Source organism: Aspergillus aculeatus (assembly GCF_001890905.1).
Source record: "Aspergillus aculeatus ATCC 16872 unplaced genomic scaffold ASPACscaffold_2, whole genome shotgun sequence".
NCBI classification, from domain to species: Eukaryota; Fungi; Ascomycota; class Eurotiomycetes; order Eurotiales; family Aspergillaceae; genus Aspergillus; species Aspergillus aculeatus.
In genome coordinates, this window is record NW_017962977.1 from 403239 (window position 1) to 416851 (window position 13613).

General features: G+C 51.6%; 5 protein-coding genes across 5 annotated transcripts; 3 read left to right on the forward strand and 2 right to left on the reverse strand.

Moving 5' to 3' along the window:
- Nucleotides 1–1911: 1911 nt before the first annotated feature.
- ASPACDRAFT_56848 (uncharacterized protein) lies at nucleotides 1912–2457 on the forward strand (the record flags this gene model as incomplete). Its single annotated transcript, XM_020203178.1, has 1 exon — nucleotides 1912–2457. The coding sequence occupies one exon, from the start codon at nucleotides 1912–1914 to the stop codon at nucleotides 2455–2457; it is 546 nt and encodes a 181-aa protein (XP_020059778.1).
- A 653-nt stretch (nucleotides 2458–3110) lies between these two features.
- Nucleotides 3111–3824, reverse strand: ASPACDRAFT_39060 (glutathione S-transferase family protein; the record flags this gene model as incomplete). Its single annotated transcript, XM_020200536.1, has 1 exon — nucleotides 3111–3824. The coding sequence occupies one exon, from the start codon at nucleotides 3822–3824 to the stop codon at nucleotides 3111–3113; it is 714 nt and encodes a 237-aa protein (XP_020059779.1).
- Nucleotides 3825–4144: 320 nt separating this feature from the next.
- Nucleotides 4145–6485, reverse strand: ASPACDRAFT_49628 (uncharacterized protein; the record flags this gene model as incomplete). The annotated part of the gene is made up of 6 exons (XM_020202265.1): nucleotides 4145–4201; nucleotides 4309–5673; nucleotides 5728–5784; nucleotides 5847–5990; nucleotides 6045–6303; nucleotides 6367–6485. 6 exons carry the CDS (start codon nucleotides 6483–6485, stop codon nucleotides 4145–4147), a joined length of 2001 nt encoding a protein of 666 aa, XP_020059780.1.
- A 528-nt stretch (nucleotides 6486–7013) lies between these two features.
- Nucleotides 7014–9873, forward strand: ASPACDRAFT_1862778 (FAD-dependent oxidoreductase; the record flags this gene model as incomplete). Its single annotated transcript, XM_020197803.1, has 5 exons — nucleotides 7014–7324; nucleotides 7378–7652; nucleotides 7726–8096; nucleotides 8163–8908; nucleotides 8968–9873. 5 exons carry the CDS (start codon nucleotides 7014–7016, stop codon nucleotides 9707–9709), a joined length of 2445 nt encoding a protein of 814 aa, XP_020059781.1. The 3' UTR covers nucleotides 9710–9873.
- Nucleotides 9874–12951: 3078 nt separating this feature from the next.
- On the forward strand, nucleotides 12952–13551 carry ASPACDRAFT_39063 (uncharacterized protein; the record flags this gene model as incomplete). The annotated part of the gene is made up of 1 exon (XM_020200537.1): nucleotides 12952–13551. One exon carries the CDS (start codon nucleotides 12952–12954, stop codon nucleotides 13549–13551), a length of 600 nt encoding a protein of 199 aa, XP_020059782.1.
- Nucleotides 13552–13613: the final 62 nt, after the last annotated feature.

The following is a 13613-nucleotide window of genomic DNA, read 5'->3' on the forward strand; positions in this document are numbered from 1 at the left end:
AAATAAGGATATGTTGGTTAATTTAGACTGGGTTAACTCAGTCTAGGTAATCGGAAGCAACACTCCGATGTTCTGCACGGTTAGGCGCGGCCTCGGGGGGCAGAACACCGAGCCGATGGCGGCGATCCAGTCCGCTCGCTGTCCATTTTCCGAACGGTGCTGACAAATTTAAGCCGACGACAGCCCTAACTAGTTAGGCCACTGTCGGAGACATACAGTACCTAAAATTGTTTGTATGTGGTATCGTAGTTTTGATACTGCGTTGCCTTGCTTTCTAGTGCTTTTCACGAGCCCAAGGAAGTACGTAGCCTCAATTGGGAGGATTAAGATACTACATATGCTGCAGCTTTATTTTTCATGCTGAAGTCAATCAGAGCATAGTATTCAGAGCATATTAAAATTATTGTTATCTCCTGATTTGCTGCTGCACCCGGGGTATGCAATTATATAAGGCGCAGATACTAGGGATGTAACTCTCTCTTACGCACAGGTAGTTAGTGCCAAGTGACACATTAGCGATTTCCACTATAGATCTGGAATCGATCATTAATGCTAGAGACCCGACGTAAAATACCTACCTTGTCCGACGGATTCGGCTATGATTCCTCAGTTTGTCAGCCGAGTGGAGGAGGGTCCCCCAGAGAGCTTATATAATCGAGGTGTAGTAGGGCCCGCCTTCTTCACGGACCTCAAGCACTTGCTGTTTCATAGGGCGCATCATTCGTGGAATAATCATTTGCAACAGTTCGTTATCTTGACAATTTGACCACTACTGCTTCTTAACGCCACAAGACCTGAGAGTCGGCACAAACATCCCAGAATTTGACTCTTCCGACTGGTTCTGGCCAGCTTGAGTCCTTTAGCGAGCAGTCCATTACCCCAGGGTGCATTTATTCTTGATTCTAACCATCTGATAAGTAGTGTCACCTCTGGCAAGTTGAATGCGCGCAATAGAACATGCGTCGACCACTGCAAGCAGGCGCCTTGACTGGCGTCGAGTTCTTTTGTCGATCAACCACTTCTCAATATCGATCTACAGGACCAGCGAGATACTTAAGCTAGAAGTGGTATTTGAACTTGAGCATGATATGTTACTGCATGATGTTCAGATCACCTTCGATGGTCCGGACGCCCTGGCTACCCCAACTCAAAGAATCCTTTCAACATCAAATCGACTGACCCTCCTCTCTTCAATAACTTGTGCCAGAGCAGGCATTGAGGCACCTGTATCCAGTCGAAGGACACCGCATATAATCGTCGACAAGAAGTTCTTGCACCTCGCGGAGACCACGTGCTGATCGAACTTCCCACCAACAAAGATAAAGTGACCCTGACAACAGAAGTGAATATCCGCCCCCTTCCATGTTCGTGATCCCCGCGAAACTCTTGACATCGGCCTGCGGGCATGAAAACCTGCATGTCCCGACTGCTGTGAGTCAATTCACTACATGAAAACCTGTCCGCAACCCTGAAGCCTCGAAGGCAAGGCAGCTCCTCACCGCCCGCCACGCCATGTTGATAGTCCCGCACTCAGATAGCCTGCTGCCTCACGTAGCCTAGATTCATCACTTATCCACATCCCCTCACAATCCTTGATCCTCCGTTCCATTCCGTCACTCAAGTTGGTGTTTGGGAACAGAACAGATACACGCTAGTCAACCTAGGCAACGATATCCCCTACACTCTTCAAACCCACTAGGCTCATCTCACAACTATCAAAAGCTGTTGTACAATCTCTTCTTCCCTCGATCTCAGCTCTACTATCAGTAGAATCTTCCTACTTCCTGCCAAGTCTTTGGAGAGCAACCCCCAATCTCTCCAATCCAATCTATCTTACAAGTTGGAAAAACCTGCGAACAGACTACACACTCAGAACCCAACTCACCGCACTTCATCTACCAAGCCCCAACCATGTCTTCACACCCATCGTCCAGCGATAACATCACGCGTGATGCTCCTCACAACACTCAATGTGCAAACCACGAAACCTCCGCCGAACAGACCAAGAAAGAACAGGAATCCACCATCCCACACAATCCTGAAGAACAAAACACCGTCCCTAAGGACACCGTGGACGGACATGAGACCCCTAAACTGCCCGAGAACCACGATACCATCGCGGACGAAACGACCCACCCCAACCCTCCCAAGCCAAACATGACACAACTCAACTCGACTGAGACAATCCATCCTGCGTCTACCAACCCCGACGCAACTCTCCCCGAGGAGATCGAGAACAGCATCAACGCAGCCCGACGTACAATGGAGACATTCGACCAACGCCTCACCAACCTGGAAGCCGGAGTTGAGCATCTGCAACAGCAGCTCCAGGACCAAGCCGCGCGGACCCGGCAGCTGGAGGCCGACGTTTATCGCCTGATGCGGACCGCAGACAGTCATCAGATGAGCATTCTGCAGATCTTCCAGCGTCTTGAAGAGTGGTATTGGTTCAATTAGCTCAAGCTCACGTTGGCACCCGAATCGAAAGCAGGGACTATCGAACTCCCTAGATTGTGTTGAATGGAGAAAGGTGGACACGGATTGCTGGGCTTAGTTGTTTATTTCTTGTACTCTTCTTGCCTACTGTTCAGCTCGGTTGGATGATACTCGTCCGAGGATCAGGATATGTTTTGTTGAATACGAAGGACTACCAGGAGCTACGAGGATACTGTCGGCGGCCATGTTGATAGCTCCGCTCAGATAGCCTCATGTAGTCTGAATCCAGCGATCATACACGTCCTTGGCGGATACTACGTCTTGTACATGGAAAACAGACAAAAAGGACTAGATAGGCTGCTTAGCAATTGCCCTTCGGGTTATGCATTGTCGACGTTCTTCAGTAGTCTGGCTATGTGACTCGGCAATCTACCAGGCTGTCTCACATGTTGAAGAACTTAATTGGCTATCATTAACCACCAAGATGTCATGATATGGTTTCATGTAGCCCGTCCTTGAGCGTCATAATTTTATCAACATCTACATATGTACAATCCCAGTTGTAAGGACCCTCGAAGGCAAACTCGATGTTTCATAATATACAAATCGAAAAATAATCGGCCATATCCCCGTCTTAACACTCGTTGGAGGATTCCCCGAATGACACATTTACTTCACGCTTTCTGAGAAGCCTCCTCACCAGCAACAGCAGCAACAGCACCCTCAGCGCCCATCGGTCTCTTCAACCCCGGGTCCCCCTTCTCCATCGCCACCACAAGCGCCCTGCGCTCCCCGATCCGCCCCAAATAGCTGACAATATGCGGATACGCCTCCAGACTATACGGCATGAAGATCCGGAACGTCGTGAGCGGAAACAGCAGCATGCAGTCCGCCGCCGTGAACTTCTCGCCCGCGATGAACGGGTACTTGGCGAGCTGGGCCTCCATCGCCGCCAGACTGCGGTCCAGCCGGTCCTGCATGACCTGGGTGGCCGGGTTGTTTCCGGGCAGAGCGGACATCCGCGCGAACATGAGGTCGTTGAGGGGGGGCTGGATCCCGCCGTTGGTGTGGTGGAGCCAGAAGACGTAGTCCGGGTAGTTGGGGTGGGTGGGCGAAAGAGTCAATTTGCCTTGGGGGTCGTATTTGGCAAGCAGGTACTCGAAGATGGCGTTGGTCTCGCCGAGGGTGACGGTGCTGCCGTCCTGGATGACGGGGGCGGTGCCGATGGGGTGCAGGGCTCGGTAGGCGGCCGGGGCGAAGGAAGTCACGGGATCCCGATCGTAGCATTTGAGCTGGTAGGGGAGACTCAGTTCTTCGCAGAGCCAAATCACCCGGTCGGACTGGGAGATGCGGAGGTGGTGGATGATGAGTTCAAGAGGTTCGGACATTTCGAAGACTCAAAGAATGGAGTGGATTGCGAGCAAGGGTGTATAGATAAAGATGTTGCATGAGGCGGCTAATAAGTTGGTCTTTGATCCTAAGCTTTAGAGTCCCCGGGGCACATGTACAATACGGAGACTTGCGCCGGATTCGGCAATCGAGTCTTCCGAGATTCTAGAAACGCGGAACCCGGGAATCCTGAGTAAAATACGTGCGGGAAACCCGTGGGCTGATTTCCGGGATCCGTTTGTGGATCCGAGAAGCTTTGAAACATGGGCGTTGGGGGTCTGGTTCGGGCGTTTACTTCCGGCTACCAGCCACATGCTTCCTACATGATATCATAGAATGCCCCATTGAGCTGCCGCATTTCCCGGTCCCAGTAAGCCTGCTTATGAATCAGCATAGATCCAGATCGACCTGTGTTCGGATTGCATAAAGGCTCAAATCTAGCCCAAGGAAGTAAAAAGTGAAGAAAGTCGTTAAAGGACTTACCCAGTCAAACATTTCGAACGGAGAATCACCATGAACCAAGTCGTCGAAGACGGGCCAAGGAGACGAAAGCAGGCCACTCTGGGGCGTGGTCTCTTGAACTTGAGGGTTGGATATCTTAGGGTTACTGGGGTCAGTAGAAGGATGAGTTTCGTCTGAATTACTGTTCCAGGTCACAGCATAACCCATCCGACCAAGCATTGTGGCCAGAATCTCAGCTGCCTTGGTTATTTCTATGGGTGGTTTTGGGGTCTGTTTGAGGTTCAAGTATGTCCGGTGGAGGGTATGGATCAGCTCTGTAGATGCGTCGCTGGTCAAGGAAGGCTGAGATGTGACCCTCGTCCTGTTGATTACTTCTAGACATATCACCATGGCCGCAGTGAGGCAATCAGACACCGAGCGGGAGGCACCAAACCACACACGCTTTCTATTGCGCGGACCGTGCAGGGCCTCTTGAAACAGGAGACACTGCTGCTCGAGAACGCAACGGGCTGCATCCACGCATGCCCATCTAAAAGCGTCAAAGTCGGGATTTGACTCAGATGAAATAAGATATTGACGATGCAAGATGCAGCGCGAGCGTTGGTATACTATCTCCAGGGTGCGTTGCATGATCACTTTGTCATATTCCATCGTTGGAGTGATTGGAGAACGCCTACGCAGAGAACACGGGAGGCCGTTTCTCAGAGCGTCCAGTTGCTGACCCAGGCGAGCAGTGCTGTCGGGAGAGATCGGGCCTTTTGCGGCAAGGTCTGCGATCTCATTGGCTACTGAGTAAAGATCGTCAAGAGCCAGCATATATACAACGTGGCTAAGTGTTTCGGTTGTGGATCGGGATGAGGGCAGCACTGACATAGTGGAGTTGAAATCGTCGTCGAGTAAGTTGCGTGGGCGAGCTGAGTTTGTGAGGCCTTGGTAGATGACTCTTGGAAGTCCTGTTTGCGAGGCAACGACGTTGTCAATGACTGATAGCAACAGCCAAGCCCTGCATCGCATCTCTGCTTCGAAGGCAAGTAGAGGGGGATGGCAGAGATGGGCGCTCTGATGATATCCCATCATGGTCGCTAATCGCGAAACAATCCCGAGAAGAATCGATACGCCGGTTTTCGATTCATTGCTTTGCAGGTACTCTATTCCCAAGTATATCAGCGTTGCTTCAACCTTGAACCTGCCAGGGACAGTGAGATCTGATTTCGACAGTGCGACAGCTGACTTTTCTCGGAGAGCATAGAAAGACTGCGGTACTTCGGAGTAGGCCATGATGGGATCCAGAAAATGCTCGATCCACACTCCGCAGGCTAACACCCCATAGAGTAGGGCCAGCCAGGCGGGACTGACTGTCGCAGGTGACTGCCAAAATTGGCGACACTAGAGCTTTCAGACACGTCTCGCGAAATCCATGAACGGGATTGAAAGGCATACCTGAGTCTGGAAAGTCGGAACATGAATGATCACTGCAGTGAAAAGGTCAGTCGGAGTCTTGCAGACACATATAGGAACGTACTCAAGGATGGCTCTGAGGATTCGAGGCATGATGCCACGAGTCTATCCGCCACTGTGCGGGAGGGCAACGAGACTATCAATTCGTCGATGCTCACATTCTGCGAGAGACCCGACAACAAGTGCACGGAATTGCCGCTTGATTTGATTTGAGCATGGCTGGGATTGATCTCCAGTTTCCTTGTCTGTGTTCGATATCAGCTCGAAAGTGGGGAATGAGGACCCAGGTAACCACACACAGCGTCATCCATGAGAGCCCGCCAGTGGCTTGGATGGACAAATCGAGTCCCACTCGATTCGGACGGAAGAAGTCGGGCCCCAGGAGTGGAGCGCTTATCCTTGCCTATCTCAGGATTTGACCATGTGCACTCACCGTGTGGTGCACAATGCTCTCGAGTGACATGGGCAGCACGCGTGTGCGCTTGAACGTAGTGACAGGAGGTGCCATGATTTCGATTTCGGCAGTTCGAACAAGGACGAGCGCGATCACATCGAAGTCTGTAATCAACTGAGTTAGTGCCAGGTAGCGCTGCGGGTGCGTATGAGTTGCATGCATCCTACTTTCTCTCACGACATGAGGTACAGGACAGAAGCACTCGAGGCTTCTGGTCCCGCCGCTTCCGATCCGGCAGCGGCGAAGAGGAAACTCGATTAGTCACAGTCAGGGGCCGAGACTTCATCAGGATGCAAGCTTCAGTGGAGAGTCGATGCCCGGGGCTACTTGGTTGTGATGAAAAGGAGTGTGCCTAAAGAGAGGGGAAGTCAGAACTTCTTCAATGGAAGGCGGACGATTCGTAGATCGACATCACGGGTTTCTCGGGTTTCACGGATTTCTCGGATTACTGGTAAAGTAATCAAATTTGCCGCAGTCCCAAGTTTCGGTAACTTACCAATACAGCTGCAGTGGGTCGCCGGAGACCCCACATGTCAATCACCCTTTAGGCGAATAACCAACTCTCTACCTACCTTCCTCTCTTTGCTTTAATATACTCAAAGTACCAGGTGGCACTGGTTGGAACAACCCACTATCCCCACTTCTCTGATTCCCCTCATCTCTGGCTGTGAGAACGGCCCACTTGTGCCGGGTAGTTCGGTTGTTATCGACATGAGAAGTTCCACAGCCTATATAAGGCGAAAGTAGGCGTCATAGCACACTTCCTACCCCCAGAAACATACTGTTCACACACTGACTCGGCCTCTTTGGAACGATGACAGACTCCCAGCTCTCGAAGCCACGATTCCGCGTGGTGATTGTCGGCGGGTCCATCGCAGGCCTGACCCTCGCCCACTGCCTGCTTCGACAACAGGTGGAATTCGTCGTCTTGGAGGCCCATGAGGAGATTGCACCGCAGGTCGGTGCTTCTATCGGAATCATTCCGAACGGTGCGCGCATCTTGGACCAGTTGGGAGTTTTCGACGACATCATAGAGGCCACAGAGCCCCTTCGCGATGCCTACTACTGGAAAGAAAATGGCACGCTTATCACCAAGAACAACGCCCCGAGAATTATCCATGACCGGTACTTACCCTGCTTGCATATAAATACCTCAAGACTTGCTGACCATGACTAAGACATGGCTACCCCATTGCGTTTGTGGATCGTCAAGTCGCACTCGAAGCTCTTTACAAGCATCTTGGACAATCGCAGGCTCATGTATTCACTGGGAAAAAAGTCGTCCAAGTCGAACATGTTGCCGAAGGAGTGAAGGTGCACTGCGCAGACCAGTCGGTCTTTGAGGGTGATCTCGTTGTCGGGGCCGACGGGGTAAGAAGCACAGTGCGACGGCAAATGTGGGACTACATGGAGTCAAATGGGCTGAAGAAGGAGGCACTGAAGGAAAGAGAAAGTGGGTTGCCTTCTTTCAGATTTCATACCAACACAGTGCTATTATACTGACTCTTCTCACTTCTTGCTCACAGCAATGACGTCCGAGTACAGCTGTGTGTTTGGCATCTCGACATCGACTCCAGGGTTAATCCTGGGGACCAGTCATCGAACTTTCGGAGAGGGGTGGTCGGCCCTGACTATCGTCGGAAAGGAGGGCCGAGTGTTCTGGTTTTTTTTCAAGAGGTTGGACCAGAAATACTCTGCCTCGCACATCCCACGCTTCGATCAAACCATGATTGACCAATATGTCGACCCCTACCTACAGAAGCCGATCACTGATAATGTACCTTTTGCCGAGGTATACAAGAGGGCAATAACCCGGACTTTGTTGCCATTGGAAGAGGCCTCCTATAGCCGCTGGGCCATCGACCGGTGGGTTTGTATCGGAGATGCAGCGCATAAGGTATGCTCTTGGACAGAGTGATGGAGAGAAAAGCCCTAACTGCGCATGACTGACATGCCCTAACAGATGACCCCGAATTTGGGTCAGGGTGGTAACAGCGCAATTGAAAGTGCAGCCGCGCTTGCGAACAGTCTTGCTAGCTTGCTCCAAGCCTCCCATGAGTCGAGCCCCGCTGTAGAGGAGCTGAATGAATGCTTGCAATCCTGGCAAGAAAAGCGGAAACCTCGCGTGCAAGCCATCTTCAAGTCAGCCTACAGCCTCACGCGATTGGAAGCACTGAGTACACTCAAGGACAAGGCCATAGCACATTACCTAATGCCATATCTCGAGCACTACTTGGTCGACAAATCATCTCGAACCTTTGTGGGGGCGACAAAGATCGATTACCTACCACCACCGGCCAAGTCTCTAGCAGGTACGATGCCGTTTACTGACTGTCGACCCGTGCCGGACTCCACAATTGGGGAACAGGCACTTTGGACGCTGCCACTGTTGGGCATCTTCGCCTTCAGTAAGACAGCAGTGGAATCAATGCTCTTGCCCCTTAGATCACATCTGGTTCCGATGTTGAATAACGGAACCTGGACTGCTGCGAGTGGCGAAGTTATGGATCTAAACATATCTCTTTATCATAACCGCTTCTTTGACAAGCTGATGCAGCCGCTGATTACTTGTTTCCTACCTTCAATTACCGGATCAGACCCGCTCTCACGCATCCAGATGTTATCGTTCATGACGGACCTGGGACCAGTCTATGGAATCTGGTTGCTGGAGAGTTACCGCAATGTGCACTCGTGGCACCAAGTAGTTCTGTGAGTTCTCCGCATACCAACAGACGTGAATCTTTTGACTCATTTGTTCGATGAAACAGACCCATGGTAGCAGGTAGCATATTTCAATTGGTGGGCATCAGGAAAGTTGCCCCTCTCTATCTCGCGTTGGAGTATTTCCACACGCCCCTGTCCACACTGCTCGCGGGCGAGAATAGAAAGATACCCTGTGGCTTCACCGGGTCTCTGGTCCTTTCCACCCTGGCAGGATACCACTCGATCACATATGCCAATTTCTTCGCCCCAACCCTCAAGTTGCGCCAGTGGTACAATGCTCTTTGGCAGGCTTTCCCGCTGACAACTCCCCTCCTTCAGGGCGCCATCCTGCTTGCGGCTCGCGTGCTCAACAGACCGTCCCCGAAGTCACGGGATGTCCAGCATAACCCACAGAGAAACGAACTGCAATACATCCGGTGGGCATACGGTACCTTTGCCCTAGTCTCCGGGCTCACCTTTGTTTACGGCCGGATGACGGCCCCACAGGATGTTTCCTTTAGTAGCATCTTCCTGCCTGGTTTGCGAGATGCCTCCGTCCCAGTGACGTCGTTCAGTGCTTGCATCGCGCGCTTCTTGAAGTATGACGAACTTATCTCAATGACTAGTGGGTTTGTGTGGCTCGCGCTGCGCTTTCGCGAGTTGAAGCAGGCTGGAGCTCAATTTTCCTGGTGGAGAGCCGGTGGGGCATTCGCAGGGTCACTTCTTACTCTTGGACCTGGGGCGACATTTGCACTGGGTTGGGGTTGGCGCGAGGAGCTTTTGTATCAGACGGCCGGAGAGTCGTAGAGTCAGTCATTGAAGGCAAGAGAGTTAGTCCGAGTCAGGGTCTATCGAACCGTACGCATATCTTGCATACCTTCCAACAGACTTACCTATTCTCAGTCTCCCATAGCTGCAAGAACATGTGATGCCGTAGCCAGTCATCATTGATACTAAGACACTGAACAGAGATAGCTTCACATAGCTTGGATTCATCCATCACTTAACCATACCCCTAACACAATATGAGCTTCTCCACCTCACCTGTCCTCAACCAAGCGCGTAGCATCGAGAATAGCATGGAATAACAATGCAGCGCTGACTGTTGTCTAGTGTTTTCATGCGAACACCTTCTACCAGAGTCGAAGATTGTGGTGGGAGTTCAACTATAATCCTCCGGGATCACCTCACATGTTGACGTCAGGCTGAAGACAAATTTCTCCTTCCTTTACGTCCATTGACATGCCCTAACAGAATGACCAACTGCTACCAACTTTTCCAATTCCCATTTGCCTGGTAGGCCTAAGGAATTCCTTGCTTTTCTTCAATGCCCTTTGGAGCCACAAATACCGTAGTTTCATTGCCCCAAGTAAGCCTGGATTGAGCATGGCTCTTCGGCGATATATCGGGCTGCCGGCGGGTGTGTCAAGGACGAGGATAGACGGTGGATTCTGACTATCTGAGGCTATCTGCAGAACTAGCTAAGAACAACACGGTGGGCGGTAAGCAGCAGCCTGAGGCCGCAGAGCGTCAACATGATGATGATGAAAGTCGGCTACCCGAGGCTTCATGAGTGAGACTCTGGACATGGCCATAGCCGTGGCGGTGAGAAGCTTGGATACTGAGGCCTCATGGCCGCTAACACGTTGACTGCTCTGAAAATAAACTACCTCCAGCGTCGGTCCACGAAATATCGGCGACATTCTGGAGGCTCTAGGTGTTCCGTGTTGTAGTTGAACTTGTTCCATCCTCTCTGGCATTCCTCCCTCCACCAAACGTTCTCTCCATTATGCCGGTTTTTTCTCGACCGGCGGAGTCGATTTTCTTCAAACTCTTCCTTTCCGATACTTGGCCCCATAAGTAGGCGGTCCAGTCTGCCTCAAGTAGTCGGGGAGGTCATCATGCACCCAGGAGTCGTAGTCAGCTTGGCAGCACGGCTTCGTTCTAGGGCCGCTCAGGTTGTCGAGGTCGTATGTCTCCGTGAGGGAATGCTTTGAGACTCGTGATGGATTTGATATCGCCGTTGCTATTCTGTCTCGGTTTTCTCAGAGTCTCCTGTAACGAAGCCAAGAAGGGACCGCCTTAGCAAAGCGATACCCATCAAGAAGCTGTGGGGAACAGCAAAAGATGGAGAGGGCAGAGGGAGGGAAAGATCAGCGTAAAACTCACTGATTCCTCGTCTAAATGCCACCATCGGCCGGGGTCAGTAAGCTTGTAGTCTCGCTGCCACTCAGGTGGCTCGAGATGCTCAGTTTAGTAGTTGTTAGTTAAGTCGCGGTCAACAAAGTCGCGCTGCCACTCTGGTGGCTCGGGTGTTCAGTCCAGTAGTTGTTAATTCAGACGTCGATCAACAAATTCGCATTTCCACTCCGGTGGCTCCAAGTGTTCAGTTCGGTAATTGAATTTATTCCATTCTTTTCAGTAATCTTTGCCCTACCAGACATCCTCGTCCTCATGCCAGTTCTCCTCAAACGGTGGAATAGAGCTTATGTCGCTCATTCGCTAAATTTCGAATACTAACATAGTCGATGGGGTACTGTTCCCTTGTTGAGGTTAGCATTGAGCTTCCGAGATCGATGATAGCCCTTACCCATTGTAAAAGGTATAACCTCCTGGGATACTCATCCCCTAAACCCTTTTGTTTGGTTCCGAGAGGGGTTCCGAGAGGATCCGATGAAAAAAGGACCGTGGTAGCAGTTGAGTTTCCGCGGAACCGGCGTGTGTATTCCAACGTTTCGTAGCACGGGAAAAATAAGACCTCGACAACCTAGGTACCAAAAGTCAATGAATCAAAGGGGTGGAAGCCGATGGTCTCTCCATACCACTGAGATGATGGCCCTCAAGGCTATACATTCTCTGCAAGGGTAAACGTGCGTTCAGGACATGAGGATGGTCAAGAATCGAGGAAGCCCGGAAGGGAAGATAAAGAGGGAGGGCAACACCATGACTTACTCGGCAAGGCAAGCGGAACGACTTCCTCGTACCTTCCACCTCAGTATACATTATGAATACGCAAAGACAATTCAAAACTGCCACAGAATTATACTAGACGTATTGAACGTATACAGCGGGCACACGAGCTGACAGGGTGACGAGGACCGTGGTGATGGTTGACCCCATGCTTGTGTGGAATCTTTCAAGCATGCAACGTGCTCTCTGATCAATTGATTTGACTCGCCGTACAATCCGAGTGCCAAGTTCAATGATAATAGAACGATATGACATAATGGAAGTTCGAAGAGGAGAGACTTCTCTTGGGGATGATTGAAAGAGAAAGTTTGAGATAGCGAGGTTGAGTCCTGGAAGAACGAATGTGAAGACACTGGATGGACTCAGAACTGGTGAACATATCTTTTGGATTCACCTTTGGTTGAAGCATTGACTACTTCACCATTGTTGGATTGTCAGTCTGTCTATTGCAGATACTGTACATTCACCAGCCATCTATCTCGGTGGCTCTATTAGACAGCTGCCCTCCTAATTCTCTCCTCTTTCTTGTTCACTCGGAACGTAGAGTACTCCTATCACAGAGACACGTCCAGTAAGCTGCGCCATTCAATGGGCGTTTCTACTGCTGGTGTCGTTGATGAGGTGCATCGCTATGGCATTGTTTGGTCTCAATTCCGCTAAGACCTCCAGCTCGAGATGCCTACTTCCAGCGAATTGTTCCACCCTCTATGACTCGGCCTCATTCCGTGCCCTCGCCATCTCGCGAAGGCAATAATCTACCATGACAGCTGAAATAACAGAGGATAGGTCCCTGTGCAGAGACCTGGGGATAGAGTAGAATATTAGCGGTACTCCGGGGTTACATAGCGCCGAGCCGAGTCGAGCCAGCTGGTATCACTAACTTAGGTTAATTAACTAACTAACTAGTTAGTAGTTAATTCTGCCCGGGACAACTGTTGCCTGAGACTTGTCCGCTGCTGCAACCCAAACAAACACCTGCATTTGTCTTTTTGTGCTGCATCTCCCTGTGTCTGCAACACCAACACCAACCCTGATTTCTTCCTCTGTGCCCCGCGGTGTCACCTACAATGGGAAAAAAGATGACTATAGATGACTACCCCAGCATTCTTCCCGGCGGTTCAACAGCAGACTGGGAGCTCCTTGACGGGCAGCTTCTGCGGATTCTGGTGGAGGAGAGAATTCTCGATAGGAAGCTGGTTAAGCGACGGGACCAAGAATGGTTTCGTGTTATCCTCCGAGACCAGCTGCCTCAGTTCCCGGACTTTGTCCAGCGTGCCGCTGCCCACAATGTTCACGCCAGCATTGCAGCCCTGGCCCGGTACGCCCTAAAGCTTAAGAGTGACCACAATCACAATGTCTGGCGCCGCGAGATCCGCACCCGAAAGCTGCAGCCGGATGTTACCGCGGAGCCGGCAGCGCGCAGTCCCAGCCAGATACCCTTCCCGGCCCCCAACGAGGGGCCCCCATGCGCCCAATACCACCACCACAGGCCGGCTAACGACCTCCGCGGTGGTATCTTGGTATCCATCGGGTGCCTCTGGGCGATATACATGGGCTTCTGCCGGGCCACAGCCCCAGAGGACTACGACAGCCCCCTGAAACCGTGCGAGCCGCGGTCCCCCGAGCTGGACGCCCCGGGCCCGGCGGCGCTGAGGCACCTTCTGAACCCGCTCCCGTGAGCCGGCCCGGGTCCCCGGCAGGACCGGGGACCACCACGCCCGCTTATGCTAGCTACATGGCG